This window comes from Somniosus microcephalus, chromosome 23, assembly GCF_052327205.1.
Source record: "Somniosus microcephalus isolate GS21.2 chromosome 23, FLI_Smic_1.0, whole genome shotgun sequence".
Classification (NCBI taxonomy): domain Eukaryota; kingdom Metazoa; phylum Chordata; class Chondrichthyes; order Squaliformes; family Somniosidae; genus Somniosus; species Somniosus microcephalus.
In genome coordinates this window covers 27,451,609-27,475,540 of record NC_141009.1, presented here as the reverse complement: position 1 = coordinate 27,475,540, position 23,932 = coordinate 27,451,609, and the positions used below count along the sequence as shown (strand labels likewise).

The 23,932-nt window shown below is 43.7% G+C and overlaps 1 protein-coding gene across 1 annotated transcript in view; it reads right to left on the bottom strand.

The window, feature by feature from the left end:
• The window catches only part of LOC147101759 (nuclear receptor subfamily 5 group A member 2-like), a 109,719-nt gene extending 107,244 nt beyond the window's left edge, over window positions 1–2,475 (bottom strand). The window contains exon 1 of the mRNA XM_085965663.1: window positions 2,268–2,475. Coding sequence (XP_085821789.1) covers window positions 2,268–2,331 — 64 coding nt within the window. The 5' untranslated portion in view covers window positions 2,332–2,475. The remainder of the gene's footprint in view (window positions 1–2,267) is intronic.
• Between the last annotated feature and the right edge of the window lie 21,457 nt (window positions 2,476–23,932).

Here is a 23,932-nt window from a genome sequence, read left to right as displayed (position 1 = left end):
TCATTTTTTAAACAAAGGTCACAATATAGATGCAAGAAACTTTGCATAGACCCAGTCTCTGAACACAATTTCATTGCACAATTGATTACTGCTAATACTTTTAATACACTTCTGACAACAGTAATCCTCTGTGAATTTTCTAATATGTTAGACAGATGCTGTTCACTCCTCCCTATATCGGTATATCACAAAATTATATTCTAAATAAGCACGAATACGCATATAAACATTTTATAATCATTTCTTAGAGATAAATTAATGAAACTATATTTTCAAAATATTTATAATTTAATGAATAATTAAATGCTGACTTTTTTTTCCAGCAATGAACATATGTATTTAAAGATGTAAAGTTTGGTTATAATTATTTCATCAAATGTGAGGCATTTTATTACATAAAATTTGCCCTCTTCTACTGATTAGTTGTGAATCACAAATATATTGGAGCTCACATTAAGGAAATGCATTTTGATCCATAATAATGTTATTATTCCCAACTACAAATTACGATGTATGATGTGTCATGTAAATAACCATGTTGAACACACACAGCAAATAACCCCCCTTCCCCCCAAAAAATTCAATCTAAATGATATCTTTGGGAGTTAGAATTTGCAATGTTGTAATTTTCTTAGTGATTTACTTTAAGAAATTACTTTATATCAAATGTAAATACACATTTGGATTTTTGAGGCTTCATGAAACTACAGCAAACATTTCTACTTTAAGAAATCTTTGTAAGCAAATAAAAAACTATATGTGAAGACAATAATGTATTTTAAACAATTTTCTTGCCATGTGAATCCTGGTTTATCTGGTAGTGTATGACAAATGACAGAATGTCACAAATCAAAGTTGCAAAGGGTTTCTTTGAAGCAAATGCAAAAAGGTTTCTGATAGACTCAAAAGTTCCACAAGTACAAACTCCTGGGAGCTCCGCAATGAAATAATTTGACGATAATACAGGATCAATTTAATCTGTTTCTGAGCTCACGTAAAACAAAAGGTGGTCACTTGTACTCTGCCCTTTTTAGTTGTTACTTGAATATCTCCAGTAAATTAAAAGTATTTGATTACCTGCTTACCTATTTATAATTTTCTACAATTTTTAAGTATTCTTTTGAAGTTTATATGTAACAAAATGCTTATTAAACAATATCATTGCACTTTTATGACAACATTGTTTAAAGTATGTTATTTCCCGGTGCAGTACATGTAGTTCTCTAACAATGTACACTGTTAAACCTTTTTTTCCCCAGAATATAATGTGTTTTCTATTGATTCATTTTTGCTACTGCTATCGCAATGTAATTTTCCTTGTTATCAGAACAAGCAAGTGGCAAACATGTACCATTTGCTTATTAATACAGAGTGCCTGAGCATTCTAAAAAGTTGCAGTTGTTTAAAAATGTATTTAAAATGTCTGCCCAAAATCCTGTTAAAACATCCTTTGCGTTGTCAATTTCTGCATATTAACAATAACTCTATTTGTATGAAGACTGCACTAAGGTTTAGATGCAGCTTAAAATTTGACACAGATGAAAAATAATAAATAAACCTGTTTTCTGAGCACTTTTAAACACATGTAAAGCAAAGATCTCATGTACCATTGTCCCACAGCATCAGTCAAACTAAACTGTAAAATAGTGACAACTTCAATTCTACTTCGTAAAAGCAGTGCTAATAAATGAGATTCTTTGAACTGTATGAAGTTGTGAGTCTATTACAAGTTATGTGCCACAGTTCTCCAGCCTAACTTTTTGACAACATAATGTGCGCTCCCAGAAACATGGCTGGTTCTTTCAATCTTTCCATTAGTGATCATTTTCTTGATCCATTTCTTTTTAATGTTCACATTCAGAAACAACATATCTTACATTTTGCCATTATTCATCTTGCCAGGTAAGATTAAAGTAAATCATTGACTTTAGTTTTATTTACTTTTGTTTACAATTAGACTGGCCATATTTCTGGAGTATCTGTATAAAATATAATTATTATGAGTATTGCTAAGAAATGAATAATCTCTATGTGTTCATCACCGTCCTAGACTCATCTATTATTCCAAACCTCAATTACACTTTCAATAAACTTTGACATACTTGAACATAAAATACTCTGTAATTCAAAGATGGTATTCTACTGAAACACGATTTTATAATCTCATAGTGCAGTACTATGAACTTGTTTATTTAACCAGAACTCTCTAGTGTTGCAAGTCTTATATGTAACAGATCAAATCTTTACAAATGTTTGAAAATACTTACATGTATCTGGAGCAGTTTCTTTGATGGAATTGCAGGGAGCTACCAAAGAAGGACTGCCAGACATTACTCCTTTAAGAGAATCCGCACCAAACAGCTTTACCTCTGGCCTAGTTAAAATGATCTTCCAATTTAAAAAAAATCAAAAGAGTTGGAAAACTAAGATGGTATGCTTGCTACTGAACTCTGATCAGGATGTGTGTCAGTGCTGCCGTAAACTACACAGGCCAGATCATGATGGGGACTAATCAGCGGAATAAGGGTCTAGTCTAGATATTTGATTGGCTCTTCTGGTCAGGTGACCTCACGGATGATGATAAGAAATCCTAGTTACAAACTGACAGAATGGCAGATAAGGTTTTTTTTTAACAGATAATACAAAAGAAATAATTAACCAAGTCTAGCAGAGAGGGAATGAATGGAATATTTTTTCGTCACGAAATGAAAAGAAAGGCTGTATAGGGAAGGACTTGCTGATTTCACTTGTTTAAATGGTCAATCGTTTATCTTCAGCTCAGATCCATGACTTCAAACTAGTTTCAGTTTTTGCATACTCCCCTATGATGAGTGCTGAAAGGGTTTCCCATTATAAAATTACAGTGCACAACTCACTCTGAACTTTGAAAAGCTGTGTAGATTGGCAGTAGGTGTGAATTCATATTTAAATAATTAGCAGATTAATTTAGGAACTGATATTTGCATCTTGTACTATAAAGCCAAATAAGGTTATGTTGAAAATGCATAATGTTTGCAATATGTTTGCCGTAGCTAATATAAACTGAGAGACCAGTACGTTATTTTGAATCTATATACATATGCAGTACTTTACCACAGCATTAGTCAAATCAAACAATAGGTATTAATGGTAGAGCAATAACAACCTACACTTACACCTTTAACACAATGAAACATCCTAAAGCACTTCACAAAGGGGATGGATTGGATACCAAGCTGGAGTTGGGAGAGGTTAGGGGACGTGACCAAAGATGTGACTGAAAATAGGTTTGGAAGAAGTTTTTGAAGATGTGGGAGATTCAGCAAGGTGGAGGGTTTAGGAAGGGAATAGCAGAATGCGGGGCCATAATGGCTAAAGGCTTTTCCACTGATGGCAGGGTGGAGGTTCATGGGGTGAAACACAGAGCATTCGAGCCTCAGAAGGGCAGAGGTTGTGAGCTGAAACATTGGGTTGGAGAAGGTTGCAAAGGTAGGTTGGAGCGAAGCCAGAGAAGGGTTTGTAAATGAGAATGAGGATTTTGAAATCAATGTGTTGGGGGATAGGGAACCAGTGGGAAGCAGCAAGGACTCCGGTATTAGCTGAGAAGGACTTAGTATTGGATACAGGAAACTTTCGATTAACCGGCCCCTAAATAACCGGAACGCTCTATCCACCGGCAAAATTCAGGAGTCGGTTCAGGTAACTTTTTTTACTTTTAGTTACTTTTTTTACTCCATTTGTTGCTGTGCAAGGGTGTAGCTGAAGCTGTTGCTAAGCTACAGAGATGCTTGCAATTTGTGCCGATTGTTTTGAAGCTGTTGAGTTTGTTGCTTTATACGGAGCTCTGAGCTCCGTATCTTTTACTATAGCGTTCGGTTATCCGGAATTGTTGATGAACCGGCAACACGTCGGTCCCGTCCGTGCCGGATACCAGAAAGTTTCCTGTAGTATGTGAGCAGTGGATTTCTGGTTCAGTTGGTGTTTATACAGTGTTGAAGTCAGGAGGCCAGCCAGCAAGATGCTAGAAAGTCAAGCCTGAAGGTGACCAAGGCATAGTTATTTTGAACAATGACCTTGATAAGATTATTTGTGCAGAAAGCATCTCTGTATAATTCATATTTGCAGGAAGGTGCAGTTGTATTCAACTAAAATGAAGCAGTCTTGCTGGGACAGATAGCCTTTTCCTATGCTTAAGTTTCCTCGTGTCCTCATTTTAAGAGATTTATTGCACTGTCACAGTATTATCACAGAGGATAATACTGTGACAGTTATAAAAGTTGCTTGTAACTGGCTCATGTGCTGCAAAGTGTTATTGACCCAACACTAAAACTGATGTTTACAATTGTATTATAGCCATGTTCCAAAGTACAGCAAATAGTTTATCTGTCTAAAAAAATGGCAGGGGGCGGTTGGAGAGAAATAACAGAACATATGCCATACGGAAATATAAAATTTCATGTTGGGATCCTTTAAAGGAGGTTATTGCATATGGGGTGGAGGAGGCTCCAGGGCTTTAGGTTTTTTATTACCACGCTAGTTGTGAAATTAATTTTGAATATATGCATACTGTATAAGCTTTGAATATTTTGTTCAGTTTGAATCAGAAAAAAGTACATATTGTACCGCTAGTGACAATATTTTTGTGGAAGTGCCCGAAATGATAGGAGATGTATCAATTCAGAGGGTTTCCCTGGTTAAAGACAGAGAATAGCAGATGCTTGGCAGTATGTTCAAGGCTATAACATACTTGTAGGCCGCGATTTTGCCAGCGCTCAGAGGGCAGGTTTGGAGGCGGGTCAGAGGTTAAATTCGTTTTGATTGACGGCGGGTTCCGATCCAGCCATCAACCTGCCTCCAAACAGCTTTCCCAAGTGTCGGGTCCACAATTTGCAAATGGACCCGACACCTAGCGGTGGGAAGCGGATTAAATGCAATTACTTGCCTATTAACAGGTACTTGCCAGTAGTTGTCAGCTTATTTTTGGATTTTGCCGCTTCTGGCTTGGGTTTCCTGACATCTGGATACCGCACCAGGTAAGTGTGGCGTGTTGTGAGTCTGCTGTAATGTTTGTGGAATGATGACAGCTGCAGAAGTGGTGTGAAGGATCCAATGTTGCACATGGTTAGTCTCAGAGGAAAGAAAATGTTGGTTACTGCATTTTTAATACATTTACAGATTTCTTTAGCTTACAAGTTTTTAAATCCATGTCCAGTGCCACTTCATTGGGAGAACCTCTCTCACCAGTGACAGATCGCTTCTGTCACCTCACCTGCAGCTGCCATCTATTCCAGCCTATGGAGGGAGTCATTGGAGAGTCTGGGTGCAAGAGGTCATCTTTGTGCAGTGATTGTCAGTGTTTTCAGCACCTCAATGCTGTCAAACACTGAGAAATCAACTGTCAAAATAAAATTGTGCATTGTTCCTTTAAGGAAACCAGCAGATGACGCGTCATCAAATGACGTCATCTGATCCGCTTCCTGTTAATTGGCTGGCAAGCCCACAGGGCAGGCTTAACAAGGTCAATCAAGGCAAAATCACGTCTGTGGAGCGGAAGCAGCTGGGAGCGGGACTGGAAGCCGGAAACTGTAATGATCAGTAACATGTCATTCTAGAATGGTACACTAGGTGGAGCTGTATGTTTAGTAGTGGGCTACCCACAAGGCAGTAGTCAAGATGGATGCCTGTACACTAGTCCACATGGCTGAATAAATGACTAGCTCAAGCTAGCTGTTCATAATGAAAACATCTATTTATTTATGAACATAACATGGTACCAGGATTGGTAATATCTGCTGAATATTGTGAAACGCGACATGGAGAATTTGAAGCCACTGGAGGGTTTGAAACTCACGGGGAATGTCGACTGCAATTGGCGGACTTTCAAACAACAATTCGAACTCTACATTGCCGCCATCGGGTTCGGTACGAAGCCAGACGCAAGGAAAATAGCGTTGCTGCTCACAGTTGCAGGCCCGCAGGCGATAGAGGTATTTAATCAAGAGGAGGACAGAGAAAAAATGGATGATGTGCTAAAGAAGTTTGATACACATTGTTCTCCCAAAAAGAACGAGACCTATGAGAGGTACGTGTTTCGTTCACAGACACAGCAGCAAAATGAGACTTTTGATAGCTTTGTGACTGATCTGAAACTGAAAGCACAGACATGTAATTTCTCTGAACTGAAATCATCCATGATTCGTGACCAGATTGTGTTTGGTATTCATGATAAAAAGGTCAGGGAACATTTGTTGAGAGAAACTGAACTAACATTGGAGAAAGCTGTGAAAATATGCCATGCCAGTGAGCTAGCTCAACAGCACGCAAAGACTTTCAGTGAAATTAATAATAATGCGACTGTAGTAAGTGATGGTGCTGCTGTCGGTGCTGTGTCCTACAAGGGGAAGAAACATGGGCAGAACAGAAATGCAAAGCAATCGGAGGATGGAATTTTTAATTGTAAACGCTGTGGTTACCAGCACCAGTCAAGACAATGCCCAGCGTTTGGGAAAATGTGCACAAAATGTAATGGAATCACTTTGCCAAACAATGCTTTTCAAAAGTAAAAACAACCTGCCTCCATTAATAATATCGCGGCCGTAGTGTTTGGCATTTGAAAAAAATCTCATCATTTATGAATATCATCCAATTCTCAATAGGTCCTCAGTAGGGGAGTGACGCCAGGTTGGAAGACACGTTAAGCAGAGTGCCCCGGGGATGAGTGCTGGGGCTCCTCTATTTCTGATGACCTAGATTCAGAAATACAATACAAAATTGATCAAATTCATAAATGATAACCAGACTGGGGGCAAGGGCAGTCAAGACTAATTAAGTAGCCAAGTAGCTACAGAAGAATGTGGAAGAAAATTGCAAGTGGGCAGAATTATAGTAGTTGAAATTTAATACAGATATAAATGCAAGAACAGCAACAAACAACAACAATTTGTATTTATATAGCGCCTTTATCGTAGTAAATCATCCCAAGGCGCTTCACAGGAGTATTATAAGACAAAAAATTTGACACCGAGCCACATAAGGAGAAATTAGGACAGATGACCAAAAGCTTGGTCAAAGAGGTAGGTTTTAAAGAGCGTCTTAAAGGAGGAAAGAGAGGTGGAGAGGCGGACAGGTTTCGGCAGGGAATTCCAGAGCTTAGGGCCTTGGCAACAGAAGGCACAGCCACAGCACATTGGAAGCTAAAATAGGGGATATGCTTACAAGAAGAACAATCATTTGCATTTATATAACACCTTTAAAGTAGAAAAATGTCTCAAAGTGCTAACCAGATGCGTAATCAAAAATGAACGTTGAGCCAAAGAATGAGATACAAGGAGGGGTGGCTGAAAGCTTGTTCAAACTGGTGGGTTTTAACAAGGGTCTTAAAGGAGGAGAGGGAGGCGGAGAGGCGGAGGAGTGTAGGGAAGGAATGCCAGTGTGAAGGACTTAGGCAACAAAGGCACAGCCACCAATGATGACTGAAGGGACAGGGGCAGGATACATAAGCTCAGAGCCAGAGGGTTCGGGGGGCGGATGACGGGCTATAAGAGGTTATAGAGATAGGGAAGGGCAAAGACTGAAGTGACTTAAACATGAGAATGAGAATTTTAAATTTGACGTGCTGGGGGGATCATGAGCCAATGTAGGCCAACAAAAACAGGGGTGATGGGCGTCATGAATCTTACCATTCATGTAGAAATGACTCATGAGATAACACTGGGCGGCCAGCTGGTGGCGCCGTCCAAGGAAAGTATAAATACTCGGGCGTGGACCCAGCTTGCTCAGGACGTTTTTGTAACCAGGAACTAGTGATGTAACTAGTTTTATACTCAAACCAAGCGCTTAGTAGTTTTCTTACGTCAATGGGTGAGTGGGACGATGCGGGATAGAATACATGCAGCAGAGTTTTGGATGAGTTGTAGTTTACGGATGGAGGCAGGTCAGAACAGCATTGGATGAGTCGAGTTTGGAGGTGACAAAGGCATGGACGAGGGATTCAGCAGCAGAAGGGTTGAGGTAGGGGCAGAGGTGGGCAACATTACAGAGATTGATGTTGGCAATGTTACAGAGATGGGAGTAGCCAGTCTTTCTGACGGAGAGGATATGGGGTTGAAAGCTCAGCTCAAGGTTGAATAGGATGGCAAGGTTACAAACAGTCAGGTTCAGCCTGACCAGGGGGATAGAATCAGGGGCAAGAATATCGAGTTTGTGGCAGGGCTGAAAACCATGGTTTTGGTCTTCCCAATATTTAACTGAAAGAAATTACAGCTCAATCAAGACTGGATGTCAGGCAAACAATCTGACAAATCAGAGGCAGTGGAGGGGTCAAGAAAGGTAGTGGAGAGATAGAGATGGCTGTCATCAGCATACATGTGGATAGTGACCCCATGTCTGCAGATGATGTTAACAAGGGACACAGAAACAGGCCATTCGGCCCAACATGTCCATGCCAGCGTTTATGCTCCACTCAAGCCTCCTCCTGTCTTTCCTCATCTAAATCTATCAGCATATACCTCTATTCCCTTCTCCCTCATGTGCTTGTCGAGCCTCTCCTTAAATGCATCTATACTTTTCACTTCAACCACTCCCTGTGGTAGCGAGTTCCACATTCTCACCACTCTTTGGGTAAAGAAGTTCCTTCTGAATTCCCTATTGGGTTTCTTGGTGACTATCTTATATTGATGGCCTCTAGTTTTGCTCTTCCCCACAAGTGGAAACATTCTCTCTGTATCCGCTCTATCAAAACCTTTCATAATTTTAAAGACCTCTATTAGGTCGCCCCTCAGCCTTTTTTCAAGAGAAAAGAGACCCAGCCTGTTCATCCTTTCCCGATATGTATACCCTCGCATTTTAAGAAGAGGAGGGAACCAAGTAGAAGGTGGGTCTGCTATACAACATGGGCTGGATTTTCATTGAGGCGGCGGGTAGGAGGCGGGACTACAACTTTCGGGGTTGTAGTCCCATCTCCATTGAGTTGTAGCCAACCCACGCGATTTTGACTTGATTGACTTTGTTGAGCCTGCCCAACGGGCTCAGCAGGCCAATTAAGGGCCACCCGGCAACAGGTGATGTCACAGATTGACATTTCATCTGCCAAGACCTTTTGACAGATGAAATATCAGTGTTTGACAGCTGTTTGAAGCTGTCAAACACTGACAATCTGTACTCTAAGTTAATTCCTTCCTCTCAGGATGATTTAGAGATCTCCTTGGAACAGAAAGCTGAATGCTGCAATTTTTGACAGATCGCGGCCATTCTGCTTTCTGTGCCGGCGAGATGAGGGACTCCCGAGACCTGAAGGAAGGAAGGCTGTAAAGCTAAGTAAAACTTCTTTAAACACTTTAAACACACTTACCTCTGCACTCATGCACCCATCACTCACCTGAACACCGGACATCTCGACCCCTCCAAGCCCTTCAGCCCGACGGCCCGCCTCGCTAACTTGGCGTGGTTTGGAGCCGTCAGGAATCCCACACTTCACCGATGAAAATAGGGATTAGGCTAAAAACCGCCTGTTAACTACCTATTCACAGGCAGTTAATTGGCACTAATCCCCTTCCAGCCTCAGGGAGGCGGGTCCCAGCGCGAGTCGGGTACCCGCCTCCTTTGAAACTGGCATGGAGGCGGGTTGGGGCGGAATGGGTTCATGCCCCCCGATTTCAAGATTTTAACCCCCCACACGCCTCCAATCTCGCCTCCACAGCTCAGTGAAAATCCTGCCCCATGAGTTCAGAGGGGGTATGGGGGAGATGCTGGAGTGAATATGGGTTCAGGGCTAGGGCAGGTGGGAAGCAATGGAGGCAGTTGAACAAATGGTCTCAAATTCTCAAAGAAGTCCATGAGCTCCTTGCACTTGCTTACTAATGAGTAGTGTTGAATTAGCTGGTAGAAAGAGATTGAAAAGACCCGAGAGTGATAGTATAAGCCATAGTACAGTATTAGTAGAATATAAGTCTGAGGCCACCATCGTCCGGTCAGGCCATAACTTGTAAACTATGATCTGTTCTGATTACAAGAGGAACATCAAAGGAATATCCATGGATGAAAAATCATGGAGAATACACCTACAATTTCTGATATGTGGTTCCGACAGGTGAGGCTCCCCGTCAGGAGTGCTCATTTATAAAATGAACCTTAATTCATAGCCATCAGCTGAAAGGAAGAAAGTGGTTTACTAACAAAAAATTGCAGGGGTAGAAACTCTTATGCATTGCGTCCATTTTTCAGGCATAAAATAGACCCAAAGCATACTCATTTAGCAGTGGGATGGCCTGCGTCTCATCTGCGCAGGTATTGGTCCCACGGCTAAAATTGTGAGGCACTTTTTCTGGGTATCCCAGGCGGACGCCTAAAACAGGCGCTAGGCCCATTAAATATGTAAATTAGGGTCCTAACTAATGCCTGTTAAAGGACCCCTTTCTAAAATTTGTTGGCGATGAGCGGGGCAGGTTGTCGGGCCTGCACCACTCAGGAGTCTTCAGCGGGCCACCTCGGCCGCCAATGAAAGGTAAGTAATGGTTTTATTTTTAAAATCCCTTCCTGTGGTGCCAGGAGGAGCGGGAATGTTTTGGTGCCCGTGGAGGTGCGACCAGTGCCGGCGGCTCACATTGAGTATTTTGGTGAGGCCCGAGGACTAATTTCCTCGGGCCTCTTGGTTTGGGCACGTGCTGGTCTGGTCGCTCAGCACTGAAAACGGACCCAGAATAATTTCTAGGCTGGAGTTTCTTACTGGTTTGTGATACTGTTATGAATATTATCGGTTAGAAATCACTGTTGGCTATATTAGAGGATGAATCCTGAACATGTATGTATGGCTTTCTACTCTGGTAATTCAATGGAGCCCTTAGCATATTTAAAATAAACAGGTTAACGCCTCTAATAAAGTAGCAGAGAAATTTCATATGAAGGCCTTAAACATTCATCTGCTAATAGTTCCAACGGCAAATTTTATTTTAATAAAAAGGGAAAGTGTTGGAAGTGCATAGTAAACCAGTCAGCATCTTAGAGACAAAAACTTGTGTGATTGTGTACATTTCTGTTTTTACTCCAGATTTGTAGCATTCATGGTTTTTCTCTTTATCTCATTATATTTTAATAATTAATTTAGGGAAAAATATGAAAACTAAAAGGAACTGAGCTACAGCAGAAATATCACTGCATATACCAAAATATAAATTTGAACACATGGCAATGACATTCCTATACTTTTCTGTTTGAAAATCTATTAATTTGGACAAGCTATGTTACCCAATAAATTAAATGCAACCTTCCCAGACAAAAAACAAACTAGTCTATTCAAATGCAAGATTTGGAGTGGGAAAAAATGGCAAAAATGAGCTTTGCAATGACCTCTCACTGAAAACATTTCTAACTCCAGCAATTTTCATTGCCTAGTCATGACCACTGACACCTACTGACTACCTTACCAGTCTTAAAATACAGCCTACAAGCACAGTTCAGTAACCTTTAACCTGCCGTAACAATGTACTCACTGAGAGGAAATGCTCATCTCAGCCCAAATCTAAATCAGTGTATGTCATGCACCCACTTAACAGAGTTTATCTCGGAAAACAAATACCCTGTTGACAGCCTTGATAAACCACACCAAGAGACATAGAGTCAGAATGTATTATCCTTGTCAATAATATATTTTCCTAGTCAATAAATTTGAGAAAATATAGGCTTTGCCTGCAAGCTTATTTGCTTTAATTTATTTACCATAGTCATTAAGGCTGAAAGACTGGACTGTCTCTCTGAAAATATAAATAAAACTGTGAATGGGTTTTCTCAGGTCCCGTGTGCTTATGCAGCCCAAAAGACACCCTTTGACTTTGCAAGAGACACTGTAAAATACTGGCTTTGCTAAGATACTGAAAAATAAATTAGGGCTAAATCCTTTGTTTAATATTTCTTCCTTGCCAACTTTCTCTTCAATTATTCTGCCTCCCCACCGGGCATTGACTCCTTGCTGGGATATGGTTCCAGGACCCAGGAGCCGGGTACCCTTTGGTACCTCACCCACGTGGCCATTATGCATGCACACACCGTGATGATGACTGTTGGCAGACTATTTGATCCTGGAGGCCATCACAGTCAAGCCCGATCCTGTTCACAGACATGTACCTCCAACAGGGGGTGCTGGTTTGCAATCAGAAACTGGAATCCCAACCAATGTTCCCCTATGGCTGCTAAAGCCAATTGGAACAGCCCCTACTCTTGCAGAGATCAACTAACTCTACACGTAAATATCCATAGCACGGGAAGTCATTAACACTGATTCTTTAACCGAGCCTGCAGAGTGTAATGTATATACCTTTTAAGGGGGGAACTACTTTTTACAGCTCATGTATACTGTAGTACCGGCAGTGACCACACCTGTATATAGCACTGAGTAGTAATCTGTACAGTTCAGTTCCAGAGTGAGCCACGTTGAGTAAACACCTGTTGTACCGTTCTCCTGCAGTCTTGTGTCTTACTACTGACGGACACAACATTGGCGACGAGGCAAATTCGATCCTACCTGCAACTCTGCATCGCCTCCCAGGGATTCGTTCCTGGAGACCAGTAGATTGGAGGTCAAGGCCAGAGACACGGGCGTCGACCATGGGCAACCACCCAGTCATCCAGCAGAGACTCGAGAATTGCAGGGGAGGCTGTTGAGAGCCAGGCTTGGCTTACCAGTCGCGGTGGTCCAGCGAAACGGGCTGGCAACAGGTAGTGCGCAGACCCTTCCCGGCCAGCGGCGGGCTAGAGCCCGACCGAGCGGCATAGCAAAGGGCTGAGCAGTGTTGACGGGAGAGAGAGAGAGAGGGCAGAGCGCACAGGGCGCAGCCGGTGTTCAGGGGCTGAGCAGCATCGAGGAGAGGGAGAGAGACGGGCAGAAACCCGCGAGGCACCGCCATTGCCACGAGGACCGCCGAGAGCGGCGTTGGCAGCAGCGCAGGAGAAGCGCGCGAAACCTACAGGGCGCCGCCATTACCACAAGGACCGCCGAGAGCGGCGTTGGCAGCAGCGGGGGAGGAAGGAAAGCGCGGGAGACGCCATTTTAAACCACACCCAAAATGCCGAAGAGTGGCAGTATCACCGCATTTGACAATGAAGTCGAAGATTGGACTACATATGTCGAACGAATAGAGGTATACTGCAAGGCAAATGAGGTGTCAGATGACAAGAAAGCGCCGGTATTGTTAAATTTAATGGGTGCAAAGATGTATGGCTTATTACGAAATCTAGTAACCCCAGCGAAGCCAGTGGAAGAGAGTTTTGGAGACATAGTGGCGATACTACAGGAACATTTAAACCCCACACCGCTGCTGATAGCAGAAAGATTCAAGTTTCACAAACGGAACCAGCATAAGGATGAAAGCAATGCTGAATATTTAACAGAACTGCGCAAACTATTGAAACACTGCCAGTTTGGAATGGGACTGACAGATACCTTAAGGGACAAGTTTGTGTGTGGGCTTCAAAGTGAAGGAACCCAGAAACGGCTTTTATCTGAAAAGGACCTTACGCTGGACAAGGCTTTCAGCATTGCGGTATCATATGAAGCAGCAGCATGGGGCGCTGCAGAGATACAACAGAGACCGCAAGAATATGGCACAAACGAAATGTCATACAGAACAGAGAAGTGCTATCGCTGCAGCAGAACAACACACAACCACAATGATTGCTGGTTCAAAGACAAAGTGTGCAGACAGTGTGGAAAAGTAGGACACATAGCACGAGTCTGCAGGTCGGGAAAGAAAACCAGCAATAAGAAATCTCCAAAAGAAAAGTACAAGGTACATAAGGTGACGGAGAATAGTTCAGACGAAGAAAAGAGTGATACCGACTCCGAAAGCAGGGAGCTGAGTTGTCTGAAACTACATAATGTGATCAAAACGGAGGATCACCGAATCATTTGGGTCACTCTCAAGATAGCAGGAGTCCAGGTAAAAATGGAATTGGACACAGGATCAGCCCTAACAGTCATATACCAACGGGACTACGAGCGGCTATTCTCACACATACCCTTGAGAGACACAAAAATTATTTTGAAGACGTACACGGGGCAAAAAGTCTACCCCAAAGGAAAAATAAGGGTGACCGTTATATATAACATTATTATATATAGCCTTTTCGTGGGCTATGTGGAACAATCTTTGTTCCAGTCCTACTCGGGTCCCCTCCCTCACCTCTTTTTCCGATACATTGATGACTGTATCGGTGCCGTTTCCTGCTCTCGCCCCGAACTTGACAATTTCATTCACTTTGCCTCCAATTTCTACCCTTCCCTCACCTTCACATGGTCCATCTCTGACTCTTCCCTTCCCTTCCTCGACTTCTCCGTCTCCATCTCTGGGGATAGGTTATCGACCAATATTCACTACAAGCCCACTGACTCCCACAGCTACCTGGACTACACTTCCTCCCACCCCGCTTCCTGTAAGGACTCTATTCCATTCTCCCAGTTTCTCCGTCTCCGCCGTATCTGCTCCGACGATGCCACCTTCCACACCAGTGCTTCAGACATGTCTTCCTTTTTCCGCAACCGAGGATTCCCCTCTACCGTGGTTGACACTGCCCTCGACCGTGTCAGTTCTATCTCCTGCACTTCTGCCCTCACCCCTGCCCCTCCCTCCCGGAACCACGATAGGGTTCCCCTTGTCCTCACCTTTCACCCCACCAGCCTCCACATTCAACAGATCATCCTCCGGCATTTCCGCTACCTCCAAAGTGATCCCACCACCAAACGTATCTTCCCCTCCCCTCCCCTTTCAGCATTCTGCAGGGACCGCTCCCTCCAAGACACCCTAGTCCACTCCTCTATCACCCCAAACAGCCCTTCCCCTTCGCCTGGCACCTTCCCGTGCAAGCGGAGGAGATGTAACACCTGCCCCTATACCTCCCCCCTTCCCACTGTCCAGGGCCCCAAACACCCCTTCCAGGTGAAACAGCGATTTACTTGTACTTCTCGCAATCTAGTATACTGCATTCGCTGCTCACGATGCGGTCTCCTCTACATTGGGGAGACCAAACGCAGATTGGGTGAACGCTTTGCGGAACACCTCCGTTCAGTCCATAAGGGTGACCCCGAGCTTCCGGTCGCCTGTCATTTTAATTCACCGCTCCATTCCCACTCGGACCTCACCGTCCTTGGCATCTTGTATTGTTCCACGGAAGCTCAACGTAAACTCGAGGAACAGCACCTCATCTTCCGATTAGGCACTCTGCAGCCTTCCGGACTCAATATCAAGGTCAACAATTTCAGATCATAAGCTCGGCCCCTATTTCATTTTTTCTTGTCATTTTTCCACTCCTTTCACCCCCCCCCCCCCTTTCCTTTTGTTTCTCTCTCACACCTGGCAGCTATCTCTTGCCCTGCCAGTACACTTTACACCTAATCTCAGCCTATTACCATCTCGTCTAGCTTCTAATCTCTTTTACTTCTTTTGTTTCTTTTATTCTTTTGTCCGATCGCAGCCCTGCCTTCGATCTAGTTTCTTTTCTTTCCAGTTTTGAAGAAGGGTTCGACCCGAAACGCCAACTCAAATTTCTCTCCACGGATGTTGCCTGACCTGCTGAGTTTTTCCAGCATTTTCTGTTGTTATTAAGGAAACACCAAAACTAGAACTGTATGTATTGCAAGATGGAGGACCACCATTACTGGGACGTGAATGGATCCGGAAAATACAGCTAGATTGGCATTCCATACAAGCACTGACTGTGGCTGCCAAAAAGGATGACGACGTCACACCTGGGTGACTGTCAAAGATCCTAACCGACGCGCAAGAAGTGTTCCAGCAAGGACTCGGAACACTAAAAGGCATGATAGCAACAATTAAAATGGAAGAAAACGCAAGCCCAACATTTTTTAAGGCCAGACTGGTACCTTATGCGATCCGCCCAGCCGTCGAAGCAGAGCTGGAGAGTTTGGAACGTTCAGGAGTACTGTTCAAGGTAGACTGGAGCGAGTGGGCTACACCCATCGTCCCTGTGATGAAAAAGTCATTGAGCAGCACGCCTGGGGAACCAAGGAAGGTTCGCATCTGTGGGGACTTTAAGGTAACAGTGAACCCAGTCCTTCACACCGTGCAATATCCACTTCCGCGGATTGAAGATATTTTCGCCTCGCTATCTGGAGGGAAATGCTTCACTAAGATTGATCTGGCCCAGGCGTATCTGCAAATGGAGGTAGAAGAAGCATCAAAAAAATACCTCACAATCAACACCCATAAAGGTCTCTACCAATACAACCGGCTGGTATTCGGGGTAGCATCAGCTCCGGCTATTTGGCAAAGGGCAATGGAACAAGTCCTGCAAGGGACCCAGCATTATTTGGACGACATCCTGGTCACGGGTGAAAATGACAGTGATCACCTCGCCAACCTGGAGCAGGTGCTCACTAGACTGAAGGAATATGGGCTCCGAGCTAACCGCCCCAAATGCGAGTTTAAAAAAAAAACAGATCTCGTATTGTGGCCACGTTATCGATAAAGAGGGGTTACATAAGTCCCCAGAAAAGATTGAGGCAGTAGTCAAGGCTCCAGCACCGGAAAACATGTCACAACTGAGGTCGTTCCTCGGGCTGGTAAACTACTACCATAAGTTCTTGCCAAATTTGTCTACAATACTACACCCACTGAACACCCTACTGCAAACTGGAGTGCCATGGAAGTGGAATGACGAATGTAAACGAACTTTCCAGAAGAGCAAAACACTAATCACATCGAAAGAGGTATTGGCCCATTTCAACCCAGTACTACCAATTCGGTTGGCGTGTGATGCGTCACCCTACGGCATTGGAGCTGTGCTGTCGCACAAATTCTCAGACGGCTCAGAGAGGCCAATCGCCTTTGCGACACGATCACTAACCTCAGCCGAGCGTAACTACGCCCAGATTGACAGGGAGGCCCTCAGCCTAGTGTGGGGAGTGAAAAAGTTCAATCACTATCTGCATGGGCAGAAATTCACCTTGCTGACTGACCACCAGCCTCTTGTCTCCATTTTTAATCCGAAGAAGGGCGTTCCGGTGATGACTGCGCAACGACTGCAAAGATGGTCACTCTTATTAGGGGCGCACCACTATGAGATTGAATATAAGGGCACGAAACAGCATGGAAATGCTGATGGGCTATCACGCCTGCCACTGCCTACTGCGGAGGAAGCACCAGCAGTGGATCCTGTCAAAATATTTCATTCGACTATAGTTGAATACCTACCGGTAACTAACGCTCGTATAGAAAAGGAGACCCGAAATGACCCGACACTGTCTCGGGTATATGATTTGACGGTGAAGGGATGGCCAGCACATGGCGACTCACTGTTCCAGCATTCTCGACAAGAAGAGAACAGCTGTCAGTGTGCCGGGGGACCTTGATGTGTGGATTCCGAGTGGTAATTCCACCCAAGTTAAGGGATAGAGTGCTCAATGAGCTTCATGAGGGTCATCTGGGAGGGGTAAAAATGAAAAGCCTTGCCAGGGCTTATGTGTGGTGGCCGGGAATCGATAAACAAATCGAGGACCTGACCAAGAGCTGCTCAGGATGCCAGAAAGTCCAAAATGCACCACCACATGCCCCTCTACACCCATGGGAGTGGCCCTCATTTCCATGGCAACGGGTGCATATTGATTTTGCTGGTCCATTCATGGACTCAATGTTTCTAATAGCCGTGGATGCGCACTCGAAATGGCCTGAGGTCATCAAAATGTCCTCCACCACCACGGAGAAAACTAATACAGTCCTACGGACCATTTTTGCCAGGAACGGCTTGCCAGAACAGATTTGCTCCGATAACGGACCACAGTTTGTGTCCGAAGAGTTCCGGAGATTTATGAAGAAGAATGGGGTAAGGCATTACACATCCACCCCGTATCACCCAGCCACAAATGGATTGGCTGAGAGGTTCGTACAAACCTTTAAGAAGGCAATAAAGGCTATGTACAATGACAACATTCCGCTGCAGCATAAGGTGGACAATTTCCTGTTCGCCTACCGGAATGCGACACATGCAGTCACCAACCAGGCCCCGGCCATGATGTTCTTTAACCGAAGGTTAAGATCTCGCCTGGATTTGCTCAGACCAAACGTACGAAGAGATGTTGAGAGTAAGCAGTTCCAGCACATCCATGAAAAGCCAACAAGGAGCTTCAATGTAGGGCAACCAGTCTTGGCCCACGACTACCGAACAGAAAAATGGCAGCCAGGAACGATATGCACACGGCAGGGCCCACTAATGTACACAGTGGACGTTGGGGAGAACATCGTGAGACGCCATGCTGACCAGATCCTAGAGTCACAGGAACAAGTCAACCCCATGCCTCGCCCATACGTACCTGGTGAGGAACCCGACGTACAGGTCACATCTACCCCAGAAACAGTAGCATCGGAAGCTGATGACCCAACCGACAACAGGGTGCCAGAATCGCCTCCGCACCAAGAGCGAGACACTCGGGAAAGGCGCTATCCAGAAAGGATCAGGAAGCCTCCCCAAAGACTGAATATATAAATGGACTATTTTCAGCTAACGTTGTATGTTAAAAGTGTTAATTGTAATTAGTTTGATATTTAATTGTTAAATGAGTGTAATGGTACTGTTAATCTAAAAGGGGAGGAATTGTAATGTATATACCTTTAAGGGGGGAACTACTTTTTACAGCTCATGTATACTGTAGTACCGGCAGTGACCACACCTGTATATAGCACTGAGTAATAATCTGTATAGTTCAGTTCCAAGTGAGCCACGTTGAGTAAATACCTGTTGTACCGTTCTCCTGCAGTCTTGTGTCTTACTACTGACGGACACAACACAGAGTACCTTTCAAAGTCTGGGGGGCAATGGGGGGTTGGATAAAATTGGAAATTAGTAGGGCTTAGGAAAGGAAATGAACCATTAAAAAACAATTTAAGGTTTAATTCTTAAACTGACAAGCAATTTGTAAAGCAGGACATACCGAGTTGGAACAAATTAAGACAAGTTTTCCATATGTGTAGCACAGACTCAGCAGCAGGGAGATAGAGGGCTACAGCACCACTAGTGGCAGGAGGGCTGGAACTGCATCTCTGAATTGTGACAAAGACATAAGTGAATTCAATGTTAAATGTTGTTAGGGAAATATTGGCACTGCTACTGACCATCACAGCATCCTCTTGGCCACAATGCTGAAATAAAAGCCAAAACAAAGCAAATTTTCCGATCCAACTTTATACATCTATCCATCCAATATGACATCAAGAAATCAACCCATCACCGTTATGCATTCCCTAAGTGACTGTCTTGTATGTGCCTTTGCCTATCCTACTGATGTTACACAGTATGACCCCAGTGGCTGCAGCATGGCTGGTGGAAGGCTGCTGACTTTCACTGGGTGGCACTTCAAATGGCCTTGCAGGTCGACCTTGAAGAGCTGGTGGCTGGGACTGTGAAATCGAGTGATGGTGTTTCTTCTTCTTCATTCTCCTCTCCCTCTTCTTGGTCAACCACTGGCTGGGCAGGCTGCATTTCTTGGGGGTGTGAAATGTGAAGGCATGAAGGTGGAGTTGTGGTGAGGGGAGGGTGGGAAAGCAAGAGGTACATGCGAGAAGGAAGATAACGTATGAGGATACCAGCATCTTGTATCCTTTCAGCCCTGCTCAGCTATGCCCCTGCCAAAAATGGCCAGCACCATCTCCTCCAAGGGGGTGAGATGAAGCTAGGAATGGGAGGTGTGCCTCGTGTTTAGTACAGATTGTTGGTAGGTCAGTGATTGGGGGGGGAGGGTAGTCGTGCATTGAGCAGTGTGTGAGGCTAGTGGTGCAGTTGGTAGGAGATGGCTTTTGAAGATACCTTCACTGATTTTGACCACTGGTTTGATATCATGATGCTTCTTTGGGCACTGGAGCCAGGTCATGGGGGCAACACTGCTGGCAGTGATGGCCTCGGTGATCTGGTCCCACATCCTTCTTTCTGGAAGGCCTCCTGGTCCCTTTGGGCAGAGGACCTCTCTTGCATTGTTGACCCCGTGCACAAAGCTGGAGTGCTGCGTGCGAGACCCTGGGTGCCCCTTCCCTGGCTTGCTGAGCCATTTATGTTAGTACTGAAGCACTTTTCCCCTTCTTTTTTTTTAGGTGCAGAAGGCAATTCAGCTTTAAGAGCTGAAGACTCCCATTTGGGAATTCTTTTTAGAGTTAATTTTGTTTCAGAAGGCAGTTGAGCTGTAAGGGCTAAAAACTGCCTATTTTTAAATGCTATTTATTATTTTCATTTTAGAAGGCAGTTCCCCTTTAAGGGACCGAATTGCTTTCTGAATTGACAGCCTTGCTTTCAGAGAAGGCTGGTTCTTGCTGCAATGACACTACGGCCACGTTACATTGGGCCTCCTGCCGGGATTAAAGCCACGAAAATGGCCTTGCATGGCAAGTTTAGCGCTGGGCTAATGTTAATTAGCAACCAGTGCCAATTTACCGGTCCTGCCAGCGCCATCAATTTCGGCAGCCGTTAACTCTGGCCTGTGGTGGCACCGGCAAGTTTTTAGCGATCTCCAATTTCTCGGCTTTTATATGACTACCCAGGGAGGCAGTGGAGACAGATAGTGTGGTAAAAAAAAACAAGGGAGAATTGGCGAGATATTGGAGAGAGTAGGTGATGGAAAGGTATTAGTGTTTGGAACCGGCCAGCTGGACTGCAGTCTTTTCCAGAACTGTATTCCTATTCCTGTGTAACCAGAGCCATTCAAAAGCATCTCCTGGTAACCAGTTACCAAGCAGCAAAGGGAGACACAACAAAATAGTGCATGACTTGAGAGCACATAAAGATGGGGGGGGGGGGGAATAATAATGGAAAAAATAAACTTAAAAGAACATTTTGCATTGACTTTGCAAAAAAGAAAATAGAAGCACAGGCTCCAAACGGTTTCTGCTGCTGGGGATCATTTTGTCTGTAGGTTTATCTCAGTAAAAGAGCTAAGACACAATATTATAAAACAACACAATAGTATAAAACAGAAATTGAAAGACTAAGCACATTTCTTTAACACCCTTTTGTAGATGAACAAAGATCTTTCACTTCAGTAACAGCCAGTCCAAGGATTGATTATTTCTGATTGATTAATCTAGATTTATCCAATTGCAAGCCTCAATTCATGAACTGCAAAGGGAACTGTCCCTGTTACTAAAGGGTAAGGGTTTTGGAAAGGCTAGTTTCCTGAAATCCTGCACAGATATCAGGAGTACCAGATGTTTAGATTCCCATGCCAAGCTCAAATAAATCTTTGTGGACTCAAGGCTGTTTCTGCGGTGGGTATGGGGTTAAGATAGTAGATCATTATAAATTGTAACTGCTTCTATAATTACAGATTGTAACTGCTTCCCATCCACTGCCCCTATTGTTTGCACCCGGTTTTGTTGCTATAGATGTGCCTCTCACAAAACACGCGGTACAGACTGTACACCTCTTTCAGCCACCATCCTTTTGGCAGCGAATAACCTCTACAAAACACAGCTGAGTGGATATTGTGTTCAGCATTGCAGCTTGATACTTAGGACTGGCTACAATGTAAAGGCCAGCTGAACAAAACACAAACTCAGGTGTTGAAACAAACTAAAACAAGGAAGAAGTGGAAAACATCCATAAATACGATGACTACACATGATGCGATAATAAAAGCATTCTGCGGTAGAGTATGTACTAGAAATTGAAGATGAAAATTGTAAATGGCAGTTCTAAAAGAAGCATGTAGGACTTGAGATCTTGAGTCATGTTAGGCCTATTGATTGCCAAATAAACATAGGTGGAAGAGTACCATGGACATCTTTAACACACATACCTCAAGCATCCTTGTATGAGAGAATTTCAAAAAACTACTTAAAGCTTGGAAGAAAACAACCAAATTTAAACAAAATTATGTTGCATAAAATATGCAAACCAAATTTAATTTATATCTGCTTTGGTTAACTAATTTAAGATGTTTTATATTTTGGCTTCAAAATGGCTATATCGGTAGAATTATTTAGTATATTTGATCAAAATGGATATTAGGAACTCAGCCAATAGCTCAACTGACATAAGCATTGAGTAACTGAACTATGCAGCCCAAAAATATATTCTCTGTCTCTGTGAGATAACTGATCTAACACACAGGTCGATTTTGACTTTTGAGTGCCAACTGGCAGAGCGCACTGGACGGGCGCCTGTCCCCGCAGTGAAGAGGTGGCCTTGATTTTGTGGTCCAGCCTCATCTACATTGGGCCGGCGAGCTGGGGGGGTGGGGGGGGAACGCTAGACTGGCCAGTATCAGCCACGCTGGCCACCAGCAAGGTAAAGTGGGAAGGGGAGGTGGGGTGGGGTGGGTCATGATGGGGAGCATCATAGCCAAGACTGACTTTGTTCTCATCCGATGGCCATACACATGCACTTGCAGTTGAGGTCGCGGGTTAACAATCAGGAGTGGGAATACTAGCTTTGCCCCCTTCCCTTGCCAGGAGTGCTGAGGCCAATTATAGCAACTCTACTGTTGTCCTGGCTGAGTTCAGCGAGTTCACTCGATACCAGAGATTGAACCTGAAAGCTTCTAGCCTGTACGATGCAGTCACACGTTGCTTTACTAACCGAGAGACATTGAAATAAGTATTATTTTGCCCACTCGACACTGTGGTAATTCTTTGTTTAATACACAAGTTATTCAACTCTATAAGTTTTATAATAATTCATGAACAGATGGGAATAACACAGCAGTTAATCTTTTTAGGTCTTGTTAAATGTGACAGCAAATGATTAACTCCTGACACAAATTTTGCTCTCAATGAGCCTAAGACAATACTTATGGGCAAGTCATGTCAGACTTGATCTGACACAGCTCCCGTTGGTATAATATTCTTAAACTTGCTGTCATATAAGTTTGTAATAAGGTGTCAACCAAATGAGATAACTGTAGAAAATAGTTATAGTTTGAACTGTTAAAAACTTTTCCAACTTTAAAAATAGGCACAATCTTGCTGAAATGTCTTTTGATTACAAATTTCTGTTGCTGAGAATTATAATGCAAATCATAGAAACATAGAAGATAGGAGCAGGAGTAGGCCATTCGGCCCCTTGAGCCTCCTCCGCCATTCAATGCAATCACGGCTGATCATCCAAATTCAGTACCCTGTCCCTGCCTTCTCCCCATATCCCTTGATCCCTTTAGCCTTAAGAAATATATCTAACTCCTTCTTGAATATATTTAATGAATTAGCCTCAACTGCCTTCTGTGGTAGAGAATTCCACAGGTTCACCACTCTCTGGGTGAAGAAATTCCTCCTCATCTCTGTCCTAAATGGCTTACCCCGTATCCTTAGACTGTGACCCCTGGTTCTGGACTCCCCTGCCATCGGGAACATCCTTCCTGCATCTAGTCTGTCTAGTCCTGTTAGAATCATTTCAGGGTAAAATCTAACAGCTGCATGAAATGTTCTGTTACTTTGGTGCAAATGTGCCACTGCAGTACTGAAGGCTGAAAGGTCAAATTAAGGCTATTGCAGCTTTAATAGGAGCAACTCCTATCAAGCTGAAAAATGTCTGGGAAACAGTTCAGGTGCTGTTGTTGACTCACTGAAATCCAAAGGTTCGTCAGACATCAAAATAAATGATGAATTCTTTATTAGTAAAATGGTCTTTATGCTTTTAATATTTGGTCCATGAAAGTCTTGAAGTAACGTGGAATAACTGTTTAAGATTTAATGCCGTACGTCCAGACCTTTTTCTGCTTCTGCACCTACTCGTAGCCCGGTGTGAAATAACTTGGCTGGAGTATTGAATAACCAATTGAGTATGAAGGAGGTAGCTCATGAATTATAGTCAGTTGTGTGCTGTGTTCTCATGGTCACTAGGAACTGGATTGCAGCTGCACAAATTAATAACACTTAGGACTGTCAACTGGAAGAAACTCGCCAGCGTGTGTCTCAGAGGTGAAATGCCAGGGTTTTATTCACTGACCATTAGAATCTCAATGCTCGTCATA